This window comes from Oncorhynchus gorbuscha, linkage group LG08, assembly GCF_021184085.1.
Source record: "Oncorhynchus gorbuscha isolate QuinsamMale2020 ecotype Even-year linkage group LG08, OgorEven_v1.0, whole genome shotgun sequence".
In the NCBI taxonomy this organism is placed as follows: Eukaryota; Metazoa; Chordata; class Actinopteri; order Salmoniformes; family Salmonidae; genus Oncorhynchus; species Oncorhynchus gorbuscha.
In genome coordinates, this window is record NC_060180.1 from 65,550,071 (window position 1) to 65,577,951 (window position 27,881).

Genomic DNA, 27,881 nt, shown 5'->3' on the forward strand with positions numbered 1-27,881 from the left:
AGATAGGATCTGGGGTTTTTCATTAGGATGTAAGGCAGCATTATCGGCCACAACATCTGAATTTACCCCCCTCCTTTTCCACTTTCTATGCTCTCCTCCCTCGTTTCTGATACAATCTGTTTATTCCCCTCCCTCCTCAATATCAGGTTACCTCCTGTTTATTCCCCTCCCTCCTCAATATCAGGCTAACTCCTGTTTATTCCCCTCCCTCCTCAATATCAGGCTAACTCCTGTTTATTCCCCTCCCTCCTCAATATCAGGCTACCTCCTGTTTATTCCCCTCCCTCCTCAATATCAGGCTACCTCCTGTTTTTTCCCCTCCCTCCTCAATATCAGGCTACCTCCTGTTTATTCCCCTCCCTCCTCAATATCAGGCTACTTCCTGTTTTGTATCCCTTACCTCATTGGACCTGTTCTTTCCCTCCCTCCATTTTCTTCTGTCCAAAAGTGTTTCCCAACTGCAGGATTGGACCTTCATTTGGGGCTTGTGGGGAGAAAAACACAAGGTTTATTTTGAATTTTGAGTCTCAGCTCTGCTTGCAGACACAGTGATCCTGAAACTTGACTCAATAAACTAAGGTCTCCTATCGAGTGAGGTTGTTAAAAAATCACATTGTTTAATTTTCATTAAGGTGTCCCTTTCACATTCAAGATACATTATCATTACTGATCAATTGAAATATTTAGAAATGTGTAAACAATTAATTATAATAGTTTTGCACTGTGAATAGCCAAGTATGAATTATCTAGCTTCAAACAGAATCAATTCAAATCTAGGTACAACCATTCATGAGTTAGGCTATAATTTGGAAGGAAAAAGTAAATTCAGTATAGGCGAAAGTGTTTGAATTTTATAAGGAAGGGAAAATTGCTACTTCCATGCAATTTAAAGATGTTGTAGTCATCTCGTAGCCTACACAGGCATGCATATGTAATTCAATCATGATGTATTTCATCTAAGATGAGTCACACAAACAATAACAACGTGGTTGAATATAAGGTGTCGAAACCACAGTGCAATAAAGATATAAACTGTATGGTGTGATGACAAATTGTCCTTGTTTGATTTTCTTGCTTTCTCTCACTTTATGAACACCATGATTTTGGTTTCTTCATACCGCTGTTGGCTTGTCACGCACAATAAGTTCCCTAAAGCTGTCATTTGCTTGAGTTACTTCCTGGGAGTTTGGCACACTTCCCGGTTATGTGCCTGATTGAATAATGAAGTTGGGTACTTATCTCCCGCCTTTTATGATGTGCCGGGGAGTCCCCCAGGGCTCTGACCCTGCATATGACGGGGAAATCTGCGATGAGTCTGGCCTGAAAGCCTTGCAGCCAACACAGCAGCTGAGCTAAAAATAATCTTCTGGTGAGATCACCTCTCTATAAACCCTTCTCGTTGTCTCTCTCACACAGACAGAAGCACAGTTTTTATTTTATTTTTTGCAATTGGCAAAGCGAGAGTAAATCCTAGCTAGTGTAGTTTAGTTGGTGAGGATTTTGAATATGTGTTTGTGCACTGGTCTGGTGTAGTTTGGTTGGTGAGGATTTTGAATATGTATTTGTGCACTGGTCTGGTGTAGTTTGGTTGGTGAGGCTTTTGAATATGTGTTTGTGCACTGGTCTGGTGTAGTTTAGTTGGTGAGGATTTTGAATATGTGTTTGTGCACTGGTCTGGTGTAGTTTGGTTGGTGAGGATTTTGAATATGTGTTTGTGCACTGGTCTGGTGTAGTTTGGTTGGTGAGGATTTTGAATATGTGTTTGTGCACTGGTCTGGTGTAGTTTGGTTGGTGAGGATTTTGAATATGTATTTGTGCACTGGTCTGGTGTAGTTTGGTTGGTGAGGATTTTGAATATGTGTTTGTGCACTGGTCTGGTGTAGTTTGGTTGGTGAGGATTTTGAATATGTATTTGTGCACTGGTCTGGTGTAGTTTGGTTGGTGAGGATTTTGAATATGTATTTGTGCACTGGTCTGGTGTAGTTTGGTTGGTGAGGATTTTGAATATGTATTTGTGCACTGGTCTGGTGTAGTTTGTTTTTGTCTGTCTTTTATTCCCCATGACCATTTTTTTCAAGACAGACCTGAGATGTGTCTTGTTTACCAGTGCACACAACCTTGGGAAGGAATTGTGAGAAGTGATGCATTACCATGATGCCGGGTGGAATATTCAGATTTACAGTAGCCTAAATCAAATACAATTCATCTTGAGTAAGGACACACACACACACACACACACACACACACACACACACACACACACACACACACACACACACACACACACACACACACACACACACACACACACACACACACACACACACACACACACACACACACACACACACACACACAAACATTTAATACTGTTTATTCAGTTGAAATTCTATTTTAGGCAACCCTCACTGCTAGTTTAAGTTAAGGTTAAGGTTATATCAATCTTCCTTCTACAATTCATATGCCATTGACTTCCAATCTGGTATTTTACCTTCCTGTGAAAAAGAGGCATAGGCTATGCAAAGAAAACAAAACAATGTACAGCTATTATCAAAATACTGTCTAGGCTTAAATTGCATGCATTCCCGACATTTCAATGACGACCAGATTTCAGAATTGTATCAAATGAATACCGGCAACAATGTCAGCAGCCGAAAGAGGCTCCCTGTGGAGAAAATGACACTGCGCCCTTATCTGTTTTTCCATTCTGATCCAGTTGCCTGGTCACGATTCAAAGCCTCACGGTGGAGAGCTTAGCGTTCGTACAGCAGTTGGAGTCTGCCTGCATGGGAACCCCCGCGCCCCCTCCTCCACTGACAAGATCTAAAAATAGAACCAGGAATCCCCACATCAATTTAGTAGAGAAACGTCACAAGATCATGAAACCCTCGCCTCTCCCATAGGGCAAAAACTGGTTGAATCAACGTTGTATATCAGCATGGATTGGTAAAATCAAAATTATACCGACCATGTAAATCACACTGAACGACCCATATCATTCATTTCATGTCAGGATGGTGGAAATAAGCGTTTATAACGCACACACGCAAGCCCCACAATTAGGCAAATAAAAAAACATGTTTATGCTCAGGAAACCTGTCCTTATCAAAGCACACCTATCCCTGTGGACATAGACATAATTTCAATTTCTAGTTGAGATTTTTGGTCGAGTTATCAAATAATGTTGAATTCACCATAAAAATAAAGAATTCATTCATTGGATTTAGGTTCAAAGTTGGGTGAGATAAAACATCGAAAATGAGGATTAGCAAATCCAATCAATTTTCCAAGTTGATTCAACTTGAAATTAAGTGGAAACAACATTGATTCAACCATTTATTTGCGCAGTGTGATGCACGTGGCGCAACAATATGAGAGAAAAATTAACACCCATGGTCGGAATAATTAGACATGATAACGCTGCACTTCCAATGTTACAATGAAACACACTTGGCATCATTATTTAACAGGGTTCTTTCCCCAGAGCTCATTAGCACAGGCGACAAGAGACAGTGGGAGAGCCTATTCACCCAAAGTGTCTAGCTGGGTAAGAGTATTGATTTTCTTCCTGTCGTTTATAAGCTCCGTTGATGTGTCTTCCTCCAGGAAAAGCCTGCACAACCCACAGATGAATCAGGTAGGATTTTTCTCTCACATTCTTTTGAGAGAAATTATATTATTTTTACTAGAGTAACAGTAAAGTGATATGAAGAAAATGCATGATAAACTGATTCTGAATAGAATAGAACATGTGTGATAGAAGTTACAAAGTACATTTTTAGCCCTCAAGGCTTGGCATATGATTTTGCATTAAGGGCTAAATTTGTAGCACTTAAGGCAGGAAGGCTGTTGTTTACTTTCAATGGCCAAGCTGATTATATGGGTCCATGGTTCTAAGTGCTTGCTTGCTGTGGTCAGTTCCCTCCTTTGTGTGTTGCTGTTGCTGCTGTGGCTCAAAAGGGATGAGAGGCTCGGGGTAAGTCTTTGAACCTCACACGAATGATGAGTTTCTCTTCTACCTCATCTCCATATTCCGCACAGATAGTCTCTATCGCACACAGACCTCTCCACCAACACACACTTTGAAAGCAGTGTTGTGTACAGAGCTTGGTCCTGACCATCTCTGACATCACAAGCATTAGACCCCCTTCAGAGTGGCCTTCTCTTTCATTGTCCGTGTCCCATTTAACGTCTCCACTCTCCTGTCTTTGACTGTTCCACCAATCGGCTTCCTCTGGGACCACAATTGGCTCAGTGGAGGGAATCTGATGATTCAGCTCAGTGGGGGGAAATCAAATCAGAAGCAATGAGCATCAGGGAGCTTCTTCCTTTGTCGTTCACTGTACAGTTAGAGTACTGTACATTCTGGTTTATTGACAGGAATCCCACTGCATTGCTTTATAACTATAATCCACCCCTTCCTCCCTTCATCCATTCATTCAAAATGTCATACCTCATATCAGCACAGGGGACACACCCCACACCCCGTCCCTAACAAGAAGATATGATCACGATCAGGCAGCGTATTGGCAAGGATGCGATCCCTCGGCCATGGTGACTAATTGGTTATTGGTTCCTGATGCCGCATTCAAGACCACTGGAACTCGGAAAACTCAGACATATTTTACTTTGAAACTTATTGTAAAAAGATGAGTTTCCCACTTGGTATTAGAATCAACCAAAAGGAAGATCTAGGCAAAAACAAACGTTAATTTTAAGTTTCCGAGTTGTCTTGAACGCACCATTATCTTTGCACTGGCGTGTGACGTCATCCTAGTCACTTACATGAAGGACTAGGCTTCCTCTCTCACGACACTGTCACGTGTACCTGCCTCGCCCTGAATGATGGTGAGATGCTTAGTTATTTGAGTAGCCTTAGCAAATCTAATTGATGATCTAGCTGTCGGAGATCAATTATTTGCTGCCAGTGCTGCTGCCTGATGATATCTGCCTGGCCGACGATGCCTATGCCTGTCTCTCACTCGCTCTCTCTCTGTCTCTCTTACACTGTGTATAAGACAGTAGTTTTGGAATTGTTAGTTAGATTACTTGTTGGTTATTACTGCATTGTCGGAACTAGAAGCACAAGCATTTCGCTACACTCGCATTAACATCTGCTAACCATGTGTATGTGACAAATAACATTTGATTTGATTTGATTTACTCGAGTGAAGTCGTACAAATGGACCGAAGTCTATTTTAATTGGCAGAGAGCAATCCAAGATGGCCATCGCTCCTGTCCATAACATGATCATTAGTGCTACAGCCCCGTCGATGTGAATGGTGGCATTCTGTAGTCCACGATCATCTCCTTTGTTTTGCTGACGTTAAGGGAGATGTTGTTTTCCTGGCACCACACTGCCAGGTCTCTGACATCCTCCCTACAGGCTGTCTCATCGTAGTCAGTGATCAGGCCTACCACCAATGTGTTGTTGCCTACGCTCAACACCTGGGGGCGGCCCATCAGGAAGTCCAGGATCCAGTTGTAGAGGGAGGTGTTCAGTCCCAGGTTCTGAGCTTAGTGATGAGCTTGGAGGGTATAGTGTTGAATGGTGAGCTGCAGTCAGTTAACAGCATTGTCACGTAGGTGTTCCTCTTGTCCAGGTGGAAGAGGGCAGTGTGGAGTGCAATAGAGATGGCATCATCTGTGGATCTATTGGGGCGGTATGCGAATTGGAGTGGGTACAGGGTGCCTGGGATGATGGTGTTGATGTGAGCCATGACTAGCCTTTCAAAGCATTTCATGGCTACAAATGTGAGTGCTACGGGGCGATAGTCATTTAGACAGGTTACTTTGGTGTTTTTAGTCACAGGGACTATGGTGGTCTGCTTGAAACATGCAGGTATTACAAACTGTAATTTGTAAGTGGCTCCCATTTTGGCTGTAGTGTTTCCAAGTGTGTGAATGAGAGCACGTTCGTTCTTTGGTATTTTCCTCCGGTAAAGACAATAACGGTTCTCCGTCTTAAATTTGATTGTTTATTTACGTATTAGGGTACCTAAGGTTTGATTATAAACGTTGTCTGACTTGTTTGGAAAAGTTTATTAGTAACGTTTGGGATTCATTTTGTATGCATTTTGATGGAGGGAAGCCGGGTGTATTATTGACTTGGAGCGCGCCAGCTAAACTGAGTTTGTATGGATATAAAGAAGGACATTATCGAACAAAAGGACCATTTGTGATGTAACTGGGACCTGTTGGAGTGCCAAGAGAGGAAGATCATCAAAGGTAAGGCATTTATTATATCGCTATTTCTAACTTTCGTGTTGCACATGCCTGTTTGAAATATGTTTTTCATGGTTTTGTATGTGGGGCGCTGTCTTCAGATAATCGCATGGTGTGCTTTCGCCGTAAAGCTTTTTTGACACCGCGGCTGGATTAACAAGAAGTTAAGCTTTATTTTGACGTATTACACTTGTCATTTTATGAAAGTTAAATATTTATAATTCTGTAGTTTGAATTTTGCGCTCTGCAATTTCACCGGATGTTGGCCAGGTGGGACGCTACCATCCCACCTGCCCATAAGAAGTTAAAGATCTTACTCATATCGGCTAGAGAGTGTGATCACACAGTCGTTTGGAACAGCTGATGCTCTCATGCATGGTTCAGTGTTGCTTGCATAGAAGGCATTTAGTTCATATGGTAGGCTCACATCACTGGGCAGCTCAAGGCTGGGTTTCCCTTTGTAATCCATGATAGTTTGCAAGCCATGCCACATCTGATGAGCGCCTGTGTAGTTGGATTCGATTTTAGTCCTGTATTGACATTTTGGCTGTGATGGCTCAGTGCGGATGTTGCCTGTAATCCATGGCATCTAGTTGGGATATGTGCGTACGGTCACTGCGGGGACGACATTTTCAATGCTCTTATGAAATTAAGTTGGTGATGTGGTAAATTCCTCAATGTCATCGGATGAATCCCGGAACATGTTCCAGTCTGTGCTAGCCAAACAGTCCTGTAGCTTAGCATCTGCTTCATCAGACCACTTCCTTATTGAGCGCATCACTGGTACTTCCTGTTTGAGTTTTTGCTTGTAAGCAGGAATAAGGAGGATAGAGTTGTGGTCAGATTTGCCAAATAGAGGGTGAGGAAGAGCTTAGTATGCAATTCTGTATGTGGAGTAAAGGTGATCTAGAGGTTTGTCACCTCTACCTGCACAGGTGACATGCTGATAAAAATGAGGTAAAACTGATTTCAGTTTCCCTGCATTATAGTTCCCGGCCACTAGGAGCACTGCCTCTGGATGAGCATTTTCTTGTTTGCTTATGGCTCTATACAGCTTGTTGAGTGCAGTGTTAGTGCCAGCATTGGTTTGTGGTGGTAAATAGACAGCTATGTCGGCCTATGTCGGCCTATGTCGGCCTCTCTTGTCTTCCTTTTCCAAGTCTGGGGGATTAGGGCCTTTTCCGGGGTGAGCAGTATGTCCTGTGCTGCCAACTTGTTCATCCAAATCGAGGCTAGTGATTGCTGTTCTTAATGTATTTTCGGTCATAGGAAAGGATGGCAGAAACATTATGCACAAAAAAAGTTACAACAATGGGCTGTAGTGGAGTGGGTCGAGAACTTCAGGTTCCTCGGAGTCCACACCAATAAGGATATATCATGGTCCACACACACCAACACAGTCGTGAAGAGGGCACGACAATGCCTCTTCCCCCTCAGAAAGCTGAAAAGATTTGTCATGGGCCATCAGATCCTCAAAATGTTCTACAGCAGCACCATTGAGTGCATCTTGATTGGCTGCATCACCGCTTGGTATGGCAACTGCTTGGCATTCGGCCGCAAGGCTACAGAGGGTAGTGTGTATGGCCCAGAACATCACTGGGTCCAAGCTCCTTGATATCCAGGACCTCGATACGAGACTGTGAGAGGAAGGCCCTAAAAAGTGTCAAATACTCCAGCAACCCAAGTCATAGACTGTTCTCTCTGCAACTGCATGGCAAGCGGTACCGATGCACCAAGTCTGGAATCAACTGGACCATGAACAGCTTCTACCCCCAAGCCATAAGACTGCTAAATAGATAGTTAAATAGTGAACCAAATAGCTACCTGGACTACCTGCCTTTACCCTTTTTGCACTAACTTTTTGACTCATCACATATGCTGCTGTTACTGTTTATTATCTATGCTGTTTGCCTAGTCACGTTGCCTACCTCAATTACCTCGTACCCCTGCACATCGACTCGGTACTGGTACCCTGTGTATATAGCCAAGTCATCATTAATCATGTATTTATTATTACGTGTTTTACTTTTCTGTTATTTCTCTAGTTTCTTTCTCTCTGTGTTGTTGGGAAGAGTCCGTAAGTAAGCATTTCACTGTTAGTCTACACCTGTTGTTTATGAAGCATGTGACAAATAAAATTGTATTTGATGGCTTTATCTGGGATCCTTTGGATGTCCCTACCCTAAACCCTAACTCTCACCTCTACCCTAACCTTAACCTTAACCCTTACCTAACCCTAAACCTTACCCTTACCTTAACTATTTAAAATTTCAACTTCAATGGGGTAGGGATGTTCTAAGGATTCCGGACAGCAAGGACCAAAAGTCTTCGAAAGCCAAGTTAATAAACACATCACTGACCATTTCGAATCCCACTGTACCTTATCCGCTGTGCAATCCGGTTTCCGAGCTGGTCACGGGTGCATCTCAGCCACGCTCAAGGTATTAAACAATATCATAGCCGCCATCGATAAAAGACTGTACTGTGCAGCCGTCTTCATTGACCTGGCCAAGGCATTCGGCTCTGTCAATCACCGTATTCTTATCGACAGACTCAACAGCCTTGGTTTCTCAAATGACTGCCTCGCCTGGTTCACCAACTATTTCTCAGATAGAGTTCAGTGTGTCAAATCGGAGGGCCTGTTGTCTAGACCTCTGGCAGTCTCTATGGGGGTACCACAGGGTTCAATTCTCGTGCCGATTCTTTTCTCTGTATATATCAACAATGTCGCTGATCCACCTCTACGCAGATGACCCCATTCTGTATACATCTGGCCCTTCTTTTGACACTGTGTTAACAAACCTCCAAATGAGCTTCAGTGCCATACAACACTCCTTCCGTGGCCTCCAACTGCTCTTAAATGCTAGTAAAACAAAATGTATGCTTTTTAAACGATCGCTGCCCGCACCCGCCCGCCCGCCTAGCATCACTACTCTGGACGGTTCTGACTTAGAATATGTGGACAACTACAAATACCTAGGTCTGGCTAGACTGTAAACTCTCCTTCCAGACTCATATTAGACATCTCCTATCCAAAATAAAATCTAGAATCCGCTTCCTATTTCGCAACAAAGCCTCCTTTACTCATGCCGCCAAACATACCCTCGTAAAACTGACTGTCCTACCGATCCTCAACTTCGGCGATGTCATTAACAAAATAGCCTCCAACACTCTACTCAGCAAAGTGGATGCAGTCTATCACAGTGCCATCCGTTTTGTGCCCAAAGCTCCGTATACCACCCACCACTGCGACCTGTATGCTCTCGTCGGCTGGCCCTCGCTACATATTCGTCCGCAGACCCACTGGCTCCAGGTCATCTATAAGTCTTTGCTAGGTAAAGCTCTGCCTTATCTCAGCTCACTGGTCACGATAACAACACCCACCCGTACCACGCGCTCCAGCAGGTATATCTCACTGGTCATCCCCAAAGCCAACACCTCCTTTGGCCGCCTTTCCTTCCAGTTCTCTGGTGCCAATGACTGGAACGAATTGCAAAAATCGCTGAAGTTGGAGACTTATATCTGTCATGTTTTGTCATTGATTATCATGTCTTGTCCCTGTGCTTCCCTTCTATTCGTTTCCCTCTGCTGGTCTTATTAGGTTCTTTCCCTCTTTCTATCCCTCTCTCTCCCCCTCCCTCTCTCCCTCTCTCGCTCTCTCTCTCTATCGTTCCGTTCCTGCTCCCAGCTGTTCCTCATTCTCCTAACTACCTCATTTACTCTTTCACACCTGTCCCCTATTTTGCCCTCTGATTAGAGTCCCTATTTCTCCCTCTGTTTTCTGCTTCTGTCCTTGTCGGATCCTTGTTTGATGTTTGCTGTTCTGTGTCCTTGTTCCGCTCTGTCGTGTTTTTGCCTTCTTCAGATGCTGCGTGTGAGCAGGTGTCTATGTCAGCTACGGCCTGTGCCTTCCCGAAGCGACCTGCAGTCTGTGGTCGCGTCTCCAGTCGTTCCTCTCTACTGACGAGAGGATTTCAGTTTTCCTGTTTTGTATTTACCTAAGATAATATCCAGGATTATTGTTTTTGTTTAAGACTGGAATAAAGACTCTGTTTCTGTTAAGTCGCTTTTGGGTCCTCATTCAACAGCATAACAGAAGGATCCGACCAAGAATGGACCCAGCGACTACGGATTCTCGCAACACTGCCGTCGAGATCCAGGGAGCAATGCTCGGCAGACACGAGCAGGAATTGTCTGCTGCTCGTCATGCCGTTGAGACCCTGGCCGCTCAGGTCTCCGACCTCTCAGGACAGTTTCAGAGTCTTCGTCTCGTGCCACCAGCTACTTCCTGGTCTTCCGAGTCTCCGGAACCTAGGGTTAATAACCCACCATGTTACTCTGGGCAGCCCACTGAGTGCCGCTCCTTTCTCACACATAATCCTTCTATTAATTGGTCTAGTAATTCTATCCTATCCTGGAACGTTTCTTGTCATGTGAAGTGTTTAATGTCTGCTATCCCTCCTGTTTCTTCTGTCCCCTCTTCTCAGGAGGAACCTGGTGATTTGACAGGAGTGCCGGAGGAATATCATGATCTGCGCACGGTCTTCAGTCGGTCCAGAGCCAACTCCCTTCCTCCTCACTGGTCGTATGATTGTTGTATTGATCTCCTTCCGGGGACCACTCCCCCTCGGGGTAGACTATACTCTCTGTAGGCTCCCGAACGTAAGGCTCTCGAGGATTATCTGTCTGTTTCTCTCGACACCGGTACCGTGGTGCCTTCTTCCTCTCCCGCCGGAGCGGGGTTTTTTTTTGTTAAGAAGAAGGACGGTACTCTGCGCCCCTGCGTGGATTATCGAGGGCTGAATGACATAACGGTTAAGAATCGTTATCCGCTTCCCCTTATGTCATCAGCCTTCGAAGATTCTGCAGGGAGCCAGGTTCTTTACTAAGTTGGACCTTCGTAACGCTTACCATCTCGTGCGCATCAGAGAGGGGGACGAGTGGAAAACGGCGTTTAACACTCCGTTAGGGCATTTTGAATACCGGGTTCTGCCGTTCGGTCTCGCTAATGCTCCAGCTGTCTTTCAGGCATTAGTTAATGATGTACTGAGAGACATGCTGAACATCTTTGTTTTCGTTTACCTTGACGATATCCTGATTTTTTCACCGTCACTCGAGATTCATGTTCAGCACGTTCGACGTGTACTCCAGCGCCTTTTAGAGAATTGTCTCTACGTGAAGGCTGAGAAGTGCGCCTTTCATGTCTCCTCTGTCACATTTCTCGGTTCTGTTATTTCCGCTGAAGGCATTCAGATGGATCCCGCTAAGGTCCAGGCTGTCAGCGATTGGCCCGTTCCTAAGTCACGTGTCGAGTTGCAGCGCTTTCTCGGTTTCGCTAATTTCTATCGGCGTTTCATTCGTAATTTCGGTCAAGTGGCTGCCCCTCTCACAGCTCTTACTTCTGTCAAGACGTGCTTTAAGTGGTCCAGTTCCGCCCAGGGAGCTTTTGATCTCCTCAAGAAGCGTTTTACATCCGCTCCTATCCTTGTTACTCCTGACGTCACTAAATAATTCATTGTCGAGGTTGACGCTTCAGAGGTGGGCGTGGGAGCTATTCTGTCCCAGCGCTTCCATTCTGACGATAAGGTCCATCCTTGCGCTTATTTTTCTCATCGCCTGTCGCCATCGGAACGCAACTATGATGTGGGTAACCGCGAACTGCTCGCCATCCGCTTAGCCCTAGGCGAATGGCGACAGTGGTTGGAGGGGGCGACCGTTCCTTTTGTCGTTTGGACTGACCATAAGAACCTTGAGTACATCCGTTCTGCCAAACGACTTAATGCACGTCAAGCTCGTTGGGCGTTGTTTTTCGCTCATTTCGAGTTCGTGATTTCTTATCGCCCGGGAAATAAGAACACCAAGCCTGATGCCTTATCCCGTCTCTTTAGTTCTTCTGTGGCTTCTACCGACCCGAGGGGATTCTCCCTGAAGGGCGTGTTGTCGGGTTGACTGTCTGGGGAATTGAGAGACAGGTAAAGCAAGCACTCACTCACACTGCGTCGCGCGCGCTTGTCCTAGTAACCTTCTTTTCGTTCCTGTCTCTACTCGTCTGGCTGTTCTTCAGTGGGCTCACTCTGCCAAGTTAGCTGGCCACCCCGGCGTTCGGGGTACGCTTGCTTCTATTCGCCAGCGGTTTTGGTGGCCTACTCAGGAGCGTGACACGCGCCGTTTCGTGGCTGCTTGTTCGGACTGCGCGCAGACTAAGTCAGGTAACTCTCCTCCCTGCCGGTCGTCTCAGACCGCTTCCCATTCCTTCTCGACCATGGTCTCACATCGCCTTAGACTTTATTACCGGTCTGCCTTCGTCTGCGGGGAAGACTGTGATTCTTACGGTTGTCGATAGGTTCTCTAAGGCGGCACATTTCATTCCCCTCGCTAAGCTTCCTTCCGCTAAGGAGACGGCACAAATCATCATTGAGAATGTGTTCAGAATTCATGGCCTCCCGTTAGACGCCGTTTCAGACAGAGGCCCGCAATTCACGTCACAGTTTTGGAGGGAGTTCTGTCGTTTGATTGGTGCTTCCGTCAGTCTCTCTTCCGGTTTTCATCCCCAGTCTAACGGTCAAGCAGAAAGGGCCAATCAGACGATTGGTCGCATATTACGCAGCCTTTCTTTTCGAAACCCTGCGTCTTGGGCAGAACAGCTCCCCTGGGCAGAATACGCTCACAACTCGCTTCCTTCGTCTGCTACCGGGCTATCTCCGTTTCAGAGTAGTCTGGGGTACCAGCCTCCTCTGTTCTCGTCCCAGCTCGCCGAGTCCAGCGTTCCCTCCGCTCAGGCTTTTGTCCAACGTTGTGAGCGCACCTGGAGGAGGGTCAGGTCTGCACTTTGCCGTTACAGGGCGCAGACTGTGAGAGCCGCCAATAAACGTAGGATTAAGAGTCCTAGGTATTGTCGCGGTCAGAGAGTGTGGCTTTCCACTCGTAACCTTCCCCTTACGACAGCTTCTCGCAAGTTGAATCCGCGGTTCATTGGTCCGTTCCGTGTCTCTCAGGTCGTCAATCCTGTCGCTGTGCGACTGCTTCTTCCGCGACATCTTCGTCGCGTCCACCCTGTCTTCCATGTCTCCTGTGTCAAGCCTTTTCTTCGCGCCCCGTTCGTCTCCCCCCCCGTCCTTGTCGAGGGCGCACCTATTTACAAGGTACGGAAGATCATGGACATGCGTTCTCGGGGACGTGGTCACCAGGACTTAGTGGATTGGGAGGGTTACGGTCCGGAGGAGAGGAGTTGGGTTCCATCTCGGGACGTGCTGGACCGTTCGTTGATTGATGATTTCCTCCGTTGCCGCCAGGGTTCCTCCTCGAGTGCGCCAGGAGGCGCTCGGTGAGTGGGGGGGTACTGTCATGTTTTGTCATTGATTATCATGTCTTGTCCCTGTGCTTCCCTTCTATTTGTTTCCCTCTGCTGGTCTTATTAGGTTCTTTCCCTCTTTCTATCCCTCTCTCTCCCCTCCCTCTCTCCCCTCTCTCGCTCTCTCTCTCTATCGTTCCGTTCCTGCTCCCAGCTGTTCCTCATTCTCCTAACTACCTCATTTACTCTTTCACACCTGTCCCCTATTTTGCCCTCTGATTAGAGTCCCTATTTCTCCCTCTGTTTTCCGCTTCTGTCCTTGTCGGATCCTTGTTTGATGTTTGCTGTTCTGTGTCCTTGTTCCGCCCTGTCGTGTTTTTGCCTTCTTCAGATGCTGCGTGTGAGCAGGTGTCTATGTCAGCTACGGCCTGTGCCTTCCCGAAGCGACCTGCAGTCTGTGGTCGCGTCTCCAGTCGTTCCTCTCTACTGACGAGAGGATTTCAGTTTTCCTGTTTTGTATTTACCTAAGATAATATCCAGGATTATCGTTTTTGTTTAAGACTGGAATAAAGACTCTGTTTCTGTTAAGTCGCTTTTGGGTCCTCATTCAACAGCATAACAATATCTCCTTCACTAACTTTAAACATCAGCTATCTGAGCAGCTAACCGATCGCTGCAGCTGTACACAACCCATCTGCCAATAGCTCATCCAATCTACCTACCTCATCCCCATATTGTTTTTATTTACTTTTTTTGCTCTTTTCCACACCAGTATTTATACTTGCACATCATCATCTGCACATCTATCACTCCAGTGTTCATTTGCTAAATTGTAATTACTTCACTACTATGGCCTATTTATTGACTTACCTCCTCACACACTGTATATGGCCTATTTATTGCCTTACCTCCTCACACACTGTATATGGACTTTTTTTCTACTGTGTTATTGACTGTACATTTTGTTTATTCTATGTGTAACTCTGTGTTGTTGTTTGTGTCGAACTGCTGTGCGTTATCTTGGCCAGGTCGCAGTTGTAAATGAGAACTTGTTCTCAACTAACCTACCTGGTTAAATAAAGGTGAAATAAAGAAGAAAACAACATGATAGCAAAACCTTGAAAGAAAACTCCCTTCCATATAACGTGATGAGCAGTGATATCTTTGAAACCTGGCGTATCTTTAAAACCTCTAAAAGTCTAAGTTGTTATTTGATATGGAATTGTAGGACCCTGTTAGGTTTAGAGAAACACATTGAAATAAATGGGAAAAAGACAGTCAAAAATACATCATAAGGAATAAGGTTTCAGGACTTTAACCCCTTATTTTGTTGGCATAAAATGACCTCCCATACTTCCATTAATTTGTATTGGTTACCTTCAGGTGAGTTCCATGACTCGTAGAAAAACAACGGAAAACACCATCATGTTCATGAGAGTTTCCCCTTTCCACAGTGGGGTGATATTAGTTTGTAGCCCAAATGGTTCGGATACTACAGACAGATGCTGACACATCAGCGTTACCGACTTCAGAGGAGTCCCGTGGGGTTTGTGGGGGTCATAGAGCAAAACGGAGAACCATTCAGGTGCTACAGACATTTTCGTGAGAGACCGATTTTCGGGGTGTCTCATGGTTTGACAAACACTGCTGTAGCTCAACCACCTTCCACCGCAGATGCAGAAGGCTGACATAGGAGGATGTGGTGGATTGAGACACAGCCCAAAAATCCTCTACCTTAAACTGATTTGGATGGGAACGCACAGGTGCATCACGGGTGCATCATGTTACGCACGGGTGCCTCAATAGACTCTTAAGGATGATTTAAATGTAAAAAGCACAGCCTCCCAGCACAGCCCCTAATCTCTCTCTTCTTTACTGTTTCCACAACAGCTCTCGACTCCACCGTCTCACACAGTGAGTATGAAGAGAATACAAGGGAGAGGGCAACTCTCATTACACATGGATAGATTTACACAGAGTCTGTTGGACTCAGAGAACAGACAGGCACTGTTTAACAGAATCATGTCATGATGCTACGCTGTTAGATAATAAGGTTCCAAAAGGGTTCTGCGGATGTCTCCATAAGAGAACCCTTTTTGGTTCCAGGTAGAACCGTTTTTGGTTGCATATAGAACTCTTGGGTTCCATGTAGAACTCTCTGTGGAAAGGGTTCTACATGGAACTCAAAATGGTTCTACCTGGAACCCAAATGAGTTATTCAAAATGTTCTCCTATGGGGACAGCAAAATAACCACTTTTGGTTCTACATAGAAAAAAAGGTGCTAAGATTGTACACATGCATAGGTATTGAGTCTGACGAGACATGGTGGGTTGTGATTGGGGAGGGCGGCATACCTTTCACCTTCTTAAACCCAGGTGATTCCTCCTCAACTGATATTGATTGTGAGATCCAGGCAGTGGATTTACATAATAAGTCAGAAGTGTTTAGCTTTACCACAGGATTTTTTATTACACCCTTGTTTATGTGTAATTACATGTAGTAGAGATTCTACTACTCTCCTCTCATGATTCTACTACTCTCTTCTCCTGATTCTACTACTCTCCTCTCCTGATTCTACTACTCTCTACTACTCTCTTCTCCTGATTCTACTACTCTCGACGACTCTCTTCTCCTGATTCTACTACTCGCCTCTCCTGATTCTACTACTCTCGATTCTACTCTCTACTCCTGATTCTACTACTCGTCTCTCCTGATTCTACTACTCTCGACTCTCTACTCCTGACTCTCTACTCCTGATTCTACTACAAATCGCCTCTCCTGATTCTACTACTCTCCTCTCATGATTCTACTACTCTCTTCTCCTGATTCTACTACTCTCCTGACGACTCTCTTTCTCCTGATTCTACTACTCTCGATGACTCTCTACTCCTGATTCTACTACTCGCCTCTCCTGATTCTACTACTCTCCTGACTACTCTCTCTCTCCTGATTCTACTACTACTCTCTACTGCTTTCCTTTCGACTCTCTACTCCTGATTCTGGGTGGCAGCGTAGCCTAGTGGTTAGAGCGTTGGACTAGTAACCGGAAGGTTGTGAGTTCAAACCCCCGAGCTGACAAGGTACAAATCTGTCGTTCTGCCCCTGAACAGGCAGTTAACCCACTGTTCCCAGGCCGTCATTGAAAATAAAAATATGTTCTTAACTGATTTGCCTGGTTAAATAAAGGTAAAATTAAAAATTAAAAAAATTAAATTCTACTACTCTCCTCTCATGATTCTACTACTCTCTTCTCCTGATTCTACTACTCTCCTCTCCTGATTCTACTACTCTCCTCTCCTGATTCTACTACTCTCGACAACTCTCTACTCCTGATTCTACTATTCTCCTCTCCTGATTCTACTACTCTCCTCTCCTGATTCTACTACTCTCTACTAATTCTACTACTCTCCTCTCCTGATTCTACTACTCTCCTCTCCTGATTCTACTACTCTCTACTAATTCTACTACTCTCTCTCTCCTGATTCTACTACTCTCGACTCCTGACTCTTTTCTCCTGATTCTACTACTCTCCTCTCCTGATTCTACTACTCTCCTGTAGTAGAGATTCTACTACTCTCCTCTCCTGATTCTACTATTCTCCTCTCCTGATTCTACTGCTTTCCTCTCCTGATTCTACTGCTCTCCTCTCATGATTCTACTGCTCTCCTCTCCTGAATCTACTGCTCTCCTCTCCTGATTCTACTGCTCTCCTCTCCTGATTCTACTGCTCTCCTCTCCTGATTCTACTACTCTCCTGTAGTAGAGATTCTACTATTCTCCTCTCCTGATTCTACTATTCTCCTCTCCTGATTCTACTGCTCTTCTCTCCTGATTCTACTGCTCTCCTCTCCTGATTCTACTACTCTCCTCTCCTGATTCTACTGCTCTCCTCTCCTGATTCTACTATTCTCCTCTCCTGATTCTACTGCTCTCCTCTCCTTATTCTACTGCTCTCCTCTCCTGATTCTACTGCTCTCCTCTCCTGATTCTACTGCTCTCCTCTCCTGATTCTACTACTCTCCTCTCCTGATTCTACTGCTCTCCTCTCCTGATTCTACTATTCTCCTCTCCTGATTCTACTGCTCTCCTCTCCTGATTCTACTACTCTCCTGTAGTAGAGATTCTACTACTCTCCTCTCCTGATTCTACTATTCTCCTCTCCTGATTCTACTGCTTTCCTCTCCTGATTCTACTGCTCTCCTCTCATGATTCTACTGCTCTCCTCTCATGATTCTACTGCTCTCCTCTCCTGAATCTACTGCTCTCCTCTCCTGATTCTACTATTCTCCTCTCCTGATTCTACTGCTCTCCTCTCCTGATTCTACTACTCTCCTGTAGTAGAGATTCTACTACTCTCCTCTCCTGATTCTACTATTCTCCTCTCCTGATTCTACTGCTTTCCTCTCCTGATTCTACTGCTCTCCTCTCATGATTCTACTGCTCTCCTCTCATGATTCTACTGCTCTCCTCTCTGATTCTACTCCTGAATCTACTGCTCTCCTCTCCTGATTCTACTGCTCTCCTCTCCTGATTCTACTGCTCTCCTCTCCTGATTATACTACTCTCCTGTAGTAGAGATTCTACTATTCTCCTCTCCTGATTCTACTATTCTCCTCTCCTGATTATACTGCTCTCCTCTCCTGATTCTACTGCTCTCCTCTCCTGATTATACTACTCTCCTCTCCTGATTCTACTGCTCTCCTCTCCTGATTCTACTGCTCTCCTCTCCTGATTCTACTGCTCTCCTCTCTTGATTCTACTGCTCTCCTCCTCTGATTCTACTACTCTCCTCTCCTGATTCTACTGCTCTCCTCTCCTGATTCTACTATTCTCCTCTCCTGATTCTACTGCTCTCCTCTCCTGATTCTACTACTCTCCTCTCCTGATTCTACTGCTCTCCTCTCCTGATTCTACTATTCTCCTCTCCTGATTCTACTGCTCTCCTCTCCTTATTCTACTGCTCTCCTCTCTTGATTCTACTGCTCTCCTCTCCTGATTCTACTGCTCTCCTCTCCTGATTCTACTGCTCTCCTCTCCTGATTCTACTGCTCTCCTGGTGCTCGTTGTTCTTTTAATAGTGCGATCTTACACAGGCAGGAGACCAAGTCTTAAGAGCACTCTGATCTCAAATGCAATCTTTATTACAGAATGCAATAGCATACCTACAGTACAGGTTATACATATATTTGATGTGAATTGATAGATCAATACAACATGACTATTTCCTCTGTATCCTTGTAGTTTTATCCTATACCTTACATCAGGTGGGGCTTCATTTTGTTGTCTTTGGCCACATCACAAGATATTTTCTATCTCGCTGCTGTTCAAAATAATAGTTTATTTTTTGTTATTGTATCTTACCTCCTTTTTCTCCCCAATTTCTAAATCTTTTCTCTAACCTGCACCTGCTCTTATTACGTCTTCACTCTCTCACGGAGAAATCTTTGTCACTGCATTGCTCTGGCTTCCTCTTTCTTCTTCTTTCACTGTAATTGCAGTCTTCTTATCTGCTTCCTGTGTTACATGTAACCCCTTCACTTCCCCTCATGCATGTTCTCTACACTACCATTTATGTGTTATTGGGCTTTCGCAGTATTTCTTACGGGATGTCACACAATATACTTTCTAACGCAAATGGCCAAGCTAAAAGGGATGGGTATCGGTATGTGGGCTCAATACAAGAGGAATTAAATAGGCATGGCAATCTTTTGTTTTTGCTAGAGAGAGAGAGGGTGGGAGGAGTGGAGTGTGTGAGTGAGTGAGTGAGTGAGTGAGTGTGTGTGTGTGCGTGTTTGGGTATGCACACGCTTCTGCTTGTGTGTGTGTGTGTGTGTGTGCTCATGTTCGTGGACTTTTGAGTTTGTGTAAGAGTTGTAAAGTTTGATTTCATTATTTATGTGGCAGCAGTGACATTGCTTCCCAAACCGGCAAATGAAACTCCATCTTGCCAAGGAATCCACACAGGTCACAATGACCAATTACTTAATGAGAATGGTCAGGTTTCTAATGTTCTGAATTCCTGCAGTCTTTCACAGGAGCTATAAAACAGTGTACGCAAGCCTTCCCTCAACTATTGAAGGAAAGATTCCACATCTGCAGTCTGAGCCCCATCAAAACTCAAAATGGTTGACACAGCTTTGGAAAGTATTGCTTATTATTAAGAAGTACTCCTAATGTATGATGAAAAAAGTTGGCTCCTTCTCTCTTGCCCATCCACTCAGCCTCTACATAAACTGTCAAAATGTCATTTTGAGTATTATGAAAAGTTAGGCCTATAGGCTATGGTCAGTTTTATTTTGAAATGTGTTTTTCCCCTTCAAAATAGATAGTGAACAACAACCCCATCCCTTTCTGTCGTATCACTGGTCATTCACAGACCATTTGGGGTTTCAGCCTCCCCCTTTCCACTCTCCTTGAGTGCTGTCCTTCAGCTAGTTGACACGGTCTATTTTTGTCGCTTGCTCATAGCTAACTCTCAGAACCCTGGACAGCGCTCCCCCTGTCTCTGCCCCGCCTCGCCCTCGCCCTCCTTCGGATCTGTCAGCAGGTTGTCTCATAATGGTATACACAACACATCCTACCATGCTACCAGACAACAAAATGCTTTTATATAATTATGCTTTGTGTGTAATGCAATACGAAGGTGTTTTATAAAGCCGTTGTGACCACCTCTGGTTACACATTTTGTTGTGTTCGACTATGCAGGCTGTGCGTGCTAGATCATGACGAATTTTTCTGCCTGGTAATCCAAAACCATGTCTAAGTCTTGATTAAATATTGAACACTGAACTGCAATTCTCAAGTATTATAACAGATGAGGATTTTTGACCATAATTTAAAACAATTTCTCGAATGGACTATGTGGACCATGTGTAAACAAAGATGATGGCGCGTAAAGTCGGGTTATGTGACATGGGTTTTATTAGAGAATATTATTAGGCCTTTCATGTCATGCTTATATTGAATGTTTGAATGTGGGGATTTATAGAAAACTCGTATTATAGACCTATAAACTACCGTAGTGATACAACCGAGTAAGTAGTAATGGTACGATATTTAAGGGGCACATTTGGCAGAGACTATAAAAGAAGATTCAATTGGAGAGAAAGTGATCGTCTGCATGGTTGTTGTGGCAACAGTGGAAAGTCAATAGTCAAGATCCAATGCGTTAATAAACGATTGGCCTTATAATACTGTGTGGATCACTTTCATCCCTATTTCGCAATCGCATCAAATATGATACATCTATTGCGCGTATTGTTTTCGTTAAGAATATCCTCTAACCTGTGTGCATATTTGGTTACCAATATTCTAACGAAGGCGGTGTTTTGTCCGTAAGGTGGCGTTTTAATGCAGGTCCTGGTCAAACCTACCAATGAGACGAGTCGGCTCTATTCTGCTGGGACTGATCGCAATGAACGGGTGTCGGAGCTATACAAGGCAAACGAGCAACCACAGCAAGACTCGGCTTTTAAGGGGATGCGGCATCGATACGCGGGAGCTGTCTATCAGCACCAAATCCCCGACGAAGAGCGAGGCAGCGCGCAGAGCCGAGACCCAAACCCAAACTGTCCAGTTTTCAGTCTGCCGCCCCCTCCTCCGTCTTTCAGAGAGCGTTCAACTACCACCTCACACTACCAGAACCACGAACTGCCTTGTCTGAGTCAACCCTCTCGGAGAGGTATCCATGCCAGTCAGCCGCAGCACGGCGAACCCCCACCTCTGACAAACCACGACATCGCCCAGCGACCGTCACACCGGGTCTGTGAACCCGACGGGCAGCCAGCGCACCTGAAGCAGAACCTTTGGGCCGCAGTCGGCTCGCAGCCGCAGTCGGAACAGTCTGTTAGTCAGAGCTGCCACTGCAGTTTTTCCGAGAAGGCGAACCTTTCTCACCAGCGCCAGCACCTCACTCACCCGCCGCAGCCCTCCCTATCTTTGCCGCCGCCGCCAACGTCGTCCTCTTTGCTGTTTTTGCAGGAATCTAATCGCGGGGAACATTTCCAAAGCAGTGCCAATTACCAACAGGCGAGCATCGTGGAACACTGCAGGGGAGGAGAAGGAGGAGGAGGGTACCGAGACCAGAAGCAGTTGTTGCAGCAACACTGTCAAAGACTCCGACACAGCGACCCCTCCCCTGAAGCAATCCGAACAAACTCGCAGAAAGGGCGCACAGTAAATCTATGTGAGTCAATCGAGGCTAATCGGCGAGCATTCGAGTCCCAGGCTCAGGACCTGCAGCAGCTACAGCAACAGCCACTATTGCGAGCTCAACAACAGCTACTGGTGGGGAGCAGCTTGCCTATCAACTACTGCGCCAACGGCTCAGGAGAGGTATGTAGGAATAACCAGGCATCACTGCTGCAACAGCATCAGCAGCAGCAAGACGCACTGGGGCTATGTCCCCAGCTTCCGCAGCACTGTGACCAAGACTGCAATACGCCGGGGCGAACGAACCAAGCCAATCAGTCGCAACAACATTGCCGCGACTCCCGTGTAAACCCACCAACGCAGCCGTACGGGGGGAACTCGTCTGCGACTGGCAGTAGCAGCAAGAGCAGCCCTAACTACGGCTCCAGCTATCACCTGTGGCCGGAGAGCCCGCATAAGGGAGAAGAGCGGATACTAATCGATCATTATCAGGTACATTTCTAATTTGCTCATACACTGTTGAGATGTAATAATTAGGGTCTGAGAAAGCTGTAACCTGTAAATTGACTTCAACCTATAACGTTTCTAGTCCATGGCCACGCCTGCCACATAGCGCTGTATGTGGGTTATTTGTATGGATGGAGACAGTAGTTATATGTTTCACAGGTAACGTTACTAAGGATCTATGTAACTGTGCTACTGCTTCTTCACAAATCACTCATGTAACCTATGACACCCCCGCACGAACAACGCGCACGCGCGCACGCTCGCGCGCACACACACACACACACCTGTTCCATGTTGCAGGAACAGCGAGTCTTTTTTTTGCGTGTTGAAAAAATGTAATCTGTTCTCTCGCAGCCGGAGATAACTGTCTGTTGCATCTTCACATTAGGCTTCTCTGACTTCTCTCTCCTGTTACACGTTTTGGCATAGTGCCACAGTTATGACAACACGTATTGTGTTTAAGCACCTTACCATAGTCCCGTTTTTCATTGGATGCTTTGTACTGCAATGTACAAACTAATGAAAGGTTTGGATACACAGACTGTGGAAAGCTAACCCATGACATAACATACATGTAGCCTTTACAGTGAATTCAGGCTGGAAAATAAATGGCAACATTTCTTTGCATCAGAGGTTGTGCTATTGTATGTAATATAATTATTGTATTTATATATGGCTTTAAATCATTTAAAAAATGTCCCTCTTGTGAATTTATATAGCTTTTACATTCAACTATAGATTTTCATATTGTGCATGCATTCTCACTCATCATAAAATGACCAGAATCAAAATGATTACAACTATTTTTGAATGACTTACATTATACAATCGTATTAAAAGCTTTTGTAGTCTATCAGACATGTTAACAACTACTGCAAGTATTCTGATACACTCTCATACTTATCTATTCATGTTTCCCTCGAGCTTCCTGCTTCAATCTTATTGACTTGCCCTTAATGAGGTTGGCTCCCCCGTTTTGAAATGCCTTAAACAAAACAATTGTGACAGCGTGAGACAGATAAAGTGTATACAATTACAGCATCCTGCACCTCACCCCGAAACTCAATAGCTGATCCATATTGATGGCAGTCTGATATTGTGTCCAGCCTCAATAACATTGGTGTTTTGAAAGGTACCTTGCTGGTCCCATTGTGAGCCTTGTGTAAGTACTCTTTAATTCTTTCTACTTACTGGTATAGAGGTGTCCCCTTAGACAGGACAGTGGCTCCGGCTGCTGACTGGCTCCTGTTGCCAGCCTGTATACCTCTAAAGGGAAGATGGGGTTACATGTGTCATCAGCAGGATGGGTGGAGAGATGAAGGAGAAAACTATTAACTATTACAGTAAAGCCTTTGTACTTCTCCTAACTGGTTATAATCACCCTATATGAGCTATAGGAGGTCAATACTGTATATGTCACCGTGCCACTGCCACCAACTTGATACCGTGTGACATATTGCTTGTATTTATATCGAGGCTATGCTGCTGCGTTTGCACCTTGTTGGCTTTTGCTTTTTTGCTCAGTTTTTTTGTGTTCTTTTCTTTAAAAAAACAGAATCTTATCAAGACTAGTTGTTTTCCAAGAGTAGTCTAATCAAGTCTATCACTATTAGTGCAGTATTAATGTTGGGTATGTGATTAGACTTAGTTAATACAATTGTGTGATTCAAGAGCCTGTCATGTCGACAGATCCAATATTTTGTTATGATTAGTGGTGCTGTTAAGGCTCCAACCTTTGCCAGAAGAAACGGATTTGTTGATTTAACTTCCTCTATCGGTCATCACCACGCCTCTTGTATCAGTCATCACCAGGCCTCTTGTATCAGTCATCATCAGGCCTCTTGTATCAGTTATCACCAGGCCTCTTGTATCAGTCATCACCAGGCCTCTTGTATCAGTCATCATCAGGCCTCTTGTATCAGTCATCATCAGGCCTCTTGTATCAGTCATCATCAGGCCTCTTGTATCAGTCATCACCAGGCCTCTTGTATCAGTCATCACCAGGCCTCTTGTATCAGTCATCACCAGGCCTCTTGTATCAGTCATCACCAGGCCTCTTGTATCAGTCATCACCAGGCCTCTTGTATCAGTCATCATCAGGCCTCTTGTATCAGTCATCATCAGGCCTCTTGTATCAGTCATCATCAGGCCTCTTGTATCAGTCATCATCAGGCCTCTTGTATCAGTCATCACCAGGCCTCTTGTATCAGTCATCACCAGGCCTCTTGTATCAGTCATCACCAGGCCTCTTGTATCAGTCATCACCAGGCCTCTTGTATCAGTCATCACCAGGCCTCTTGTATCAGTCATCATCAGGCCTCTTGTATCAGTCATCACCAGGCCTCTTGTATCAGTCATCACCAGGCCTCTTGTATCAGTCATCAGCAGGCCTCTTGTATCAGTCATCACCAGGCCTCTTGTATCAGTCATCACCAGGCCTCTTGTATCAGTCATCATCAGGCCTCTTGTATCAGTTGTCACCAGGCCTCTTGTATCAGTCATCACCAGGCCTCTTGTACAATGCCCTTTGTTTTAGCTCCATTAGGCGTGCAGAGTCGTGCATGTTTCCATTGGTTACCTTCCCGTCCTCAAGCTCAGCGCAGCCAACACCTTGTAAGTAAACACACACCAATGAACAAGCATCACCCTCCTTCATTAACAGGGGTGGAACCCGGGCCACATCCTGTATGCTGGGAGTGAATGGCACGATCTCTGATAACACATTCACATTGTATTGGGGAGGTGGATGGGAAACACCATTTTCCTCTGCATCCGGCATGAAGGAGGGAGTGAGTACTAACCTAAAGGCCTTTGCTAATTTATTGTGGTTTTTCCCATTTTTTTGTTCTGCATTTAAGTGCTGCTACTCTACGCTCGCTCACTGAAATAGATTTGTGTTTCCATATTTGTTGCTATGGTGAGGAAAACCTGGCATTGTATATCTAGGCCTCTATTGTATATCTAGGCCTCTATGGTATTGTATATCTAGGCCTCTATGGTATTGTATATCTAGGCCTCTCTATGGCATTCCCTGCGTACAGAGAATGAAGGGAAAAATGCCCTCCAAGGTTTGACATACATTGTACACTCATATTGCTCATACACACATTGCACACATACACACACACACACTGGGCGACTGCTAGGGTCCTAATAGGAGATGGCTTCTTATCCGCTCAACAGTTCACATGGCTCTGTTGCGTTTCATCTGAGTGATTTTGCACAAGAAGAGGTGTATTGAATTACGTGCAGAGTCCAGTTAGATACAAAGAGTGGGGGGTTTCCTCAATAGCCCAGAGCAGTACAGCCATAGCCCGCCATCACTCTATATGTAAGATATTTTTGCTCTGGTTAGCCAAGTGCAATTTGTCTCGTGTATGTTTGACCTCTGCTGCTTGTTCTGTGTATATTTGACCTCTGCTGGTTGTCCTGTGTATATTTGACCTCTGCTGCTTGTCTCATGCATATTTGACCTCTGATTCTTGTTTCCTGTTTTTAATACATGTTGTAACCTGACATTATTCTTTAGTTTCTATTTTGTATTTACATGTTTTACTGTGTACACACACTCGCCATAGCACATTGCGTAACAAATGACCCAGGTTCATTTATGGTCATTTTTGTGCAATCGTAGCTAAGTTATGTCAACCACATAATGTATCACAGCCATGCATATGCTTGGTGGCTAATTATGTAATTGATCTTGCCTACGTCCTGTGTTAGGGCCATGATCAGTGGTCAGGAACTGGGAGAGTATGAATAATGGCACTGCAATTTGATATTGATCATTCATCCTGAGATAGAGACTGGAAGAGCTTATCAGTGGGATGTGTTTTATTACATCTGCCATAGTGAAACCGTACCAGTTGGCAGGTGTTTCTGAAAAATTATTTTAACACTAGTTCATATTAAAGCAAATTGCAATTCACTGTAATACACTGTAAGATTGAATGAGATAGCCCTTACAGCAGAGATAGGATACTGTATGTCTCATTTCATACTACTGTGCCTCTTACACTAAATCAACTCACGGTTCCTTGACTGCACTAAAATATGCATGTCTGAAAGCATCTCTCACCGTTGTGAATTACATTTATCCCAGTTAGTGCATGTGTACTGTAGTGTGTTGCCATTGTGCGGCTACCCAGGCACTGTAATCCACCCCTTTGGTTTGAAGTCTTAACCTTAACTTAAGCTAAGGTCCTGGTGCCCTAAGGTTTTGATTTGACTGGAGACCACTTCCTTTTCTTCCGTATCAAACATAATGCTGCTGTTGTAAACCTCACCAAAAACCCTTGGGCAGATGAAGAAATATGCAGTGGAGTTTTCATGTTCAAACTGCCTTGAACCATTGTTTACAAAGGATACGAATATGAGTTTGTAACATTTCCACAGAGACCTGTGGTAGTAGGAGGATATTTAAACCCCTTTCACACTGAAATATGTATATTAGCTGTTTCTGCCATGGACTTATTATATAGACTGGGCATGGTGTGGTATTTATCAGAATTTATAGAAAGCAAGGAGAAGTATTCAGAATGCAAAGAATACTTACATATTTGTGTACCCATCAGAGAACAAATGCACAATACATGCCATTGTAATGAGTATCACAATGGTGAATAATTGTTTGCATAGTGTTAAAACCGTTGTTCTTACTTGCACATAATTAAAAAAGGGACTCTGTCGATCCACAGTCTCAGTTGATTGAAGCATTGCAGTACAGTATGATTTCATTAGTGCCAGTATATGTTTAGGAGATTGAATTGGATGGAGCATGGCGCTTGCAATGCCAGGATAGTGGGTTTGATTCCCGGGACCACACATATGTAAATAAAAAGTATGCCAGTATGACTAAGTGGCTTTTGATAAAAGCGTCTGCTAAATGGAACATGTTATGTTACGTATATAATTGTGTTTGTATGCGCCTGTGTGTGCATGTGTGCATGTGTGCATGTGTGCATGCGAGAGAGAAATGCAGAGAGAGACAGAGTGTGTAGGCTACTTGTGTGTGGGAGGGTGTTAGCAGAGGTGCAAGTGCCCCCACAGATTTGTCCTGTTTTTTTTATTTTTCAGATGTTGAATCAATTACTAAACTTCTTTTTTAGGCCCAGTTTTTATCAAAATGATTTATGAAAAATATCTGTCAGTGGTATTTTTTGGAGGGGGCACACTGACTGGACCAGTAAGTGGTTCCTTCCAAGGTGCACCACAGAGCAAAGATATGCTAGATAGGACACTAGATACTCTAGTGCGCTCAGACTGCATCGTCACAGATAGTACGATGGGACAGATATTTTGGACATTCTGGACATTTTCTCATCAATGGAACATTTGTTCTTAATACAGTTTTCTGTTCCCAAAACTAGAATCTGTTATGAGTGGACAAGTTTTGTAGGCTTTACCCTTTTCTAAAAAAACATATAAAATTGCATTGCTTAGAAGGATTGCAAAGGCAAAATGAGTTATTGCACATGCTTACTTCACAGAGTAGGCGTCCTCAAACAGAAACATGTATGCTGGAACGTGCCAATAGGATCTCACTAGCTCGTGCTTGGCACTGCCTACCTCCTTGCTTGTTCTGCCCACTATTTGCTCCCATTGGAAATGACAGGCTGTGGTCAATCTTTGTTATAAAATCTTTGGTATCGTCAGTGGAGGAGGAGAGAAAGTGTCGAGTTACACACAGCGTTTGATTTGATTTT

At 44.6% G+C, this 27,881-nt stretch overlaps 1 protein-coding gene and 1 long non-coding RNA gene across 4 annotated transcripts in view; one reads left to right on the forward strand and one right to left on the reverse strand.

Annotated features, from left to right (window-relative positions):
* Window positions 1-399: 399 nt before the first annotated feature.
* On the reverse strand, window positions 400-23,598 carry LOC124042025. The gene is made up of 3 exons (XR_006840032.1): window positions 23,368-23,598; window positions 23,077-23,161; window positions 400-484 (listed from the first exon to the last, which is right to left on the reverse strand). It is a non-coding gene; the product is annotated as an uncharacterized LOC124042025 (long non-coding RNA).
* The window catches only part of LOC124042024 (small conductance calcium-activated potassium channel protein 2-like), a 52,067-nt gene continuing 45,161 nt past the window's right edge, over window positions 20,976-27,881 (forward strand). The window contains exon 1 of one of the 3 annotated variants that reach the window (XM_046360291.1): window positions 20,976-22,161. In XM_046360291.1, coding sequence (XP_046216247.1) covers window positions 20,998-22,161 — 1,164 coding nt within the window. In that variant the 5' untranslated portion in view covers window positions 20,976-20,997. Of the gene's footprint in view, window positions 22,162-24,867; window positions 24,966-27,881 lie in introns of those variants that run through there. The other 2 variants (XM_046360290.1, XM_046360292.1) reach the window with 2 other exon arrangements.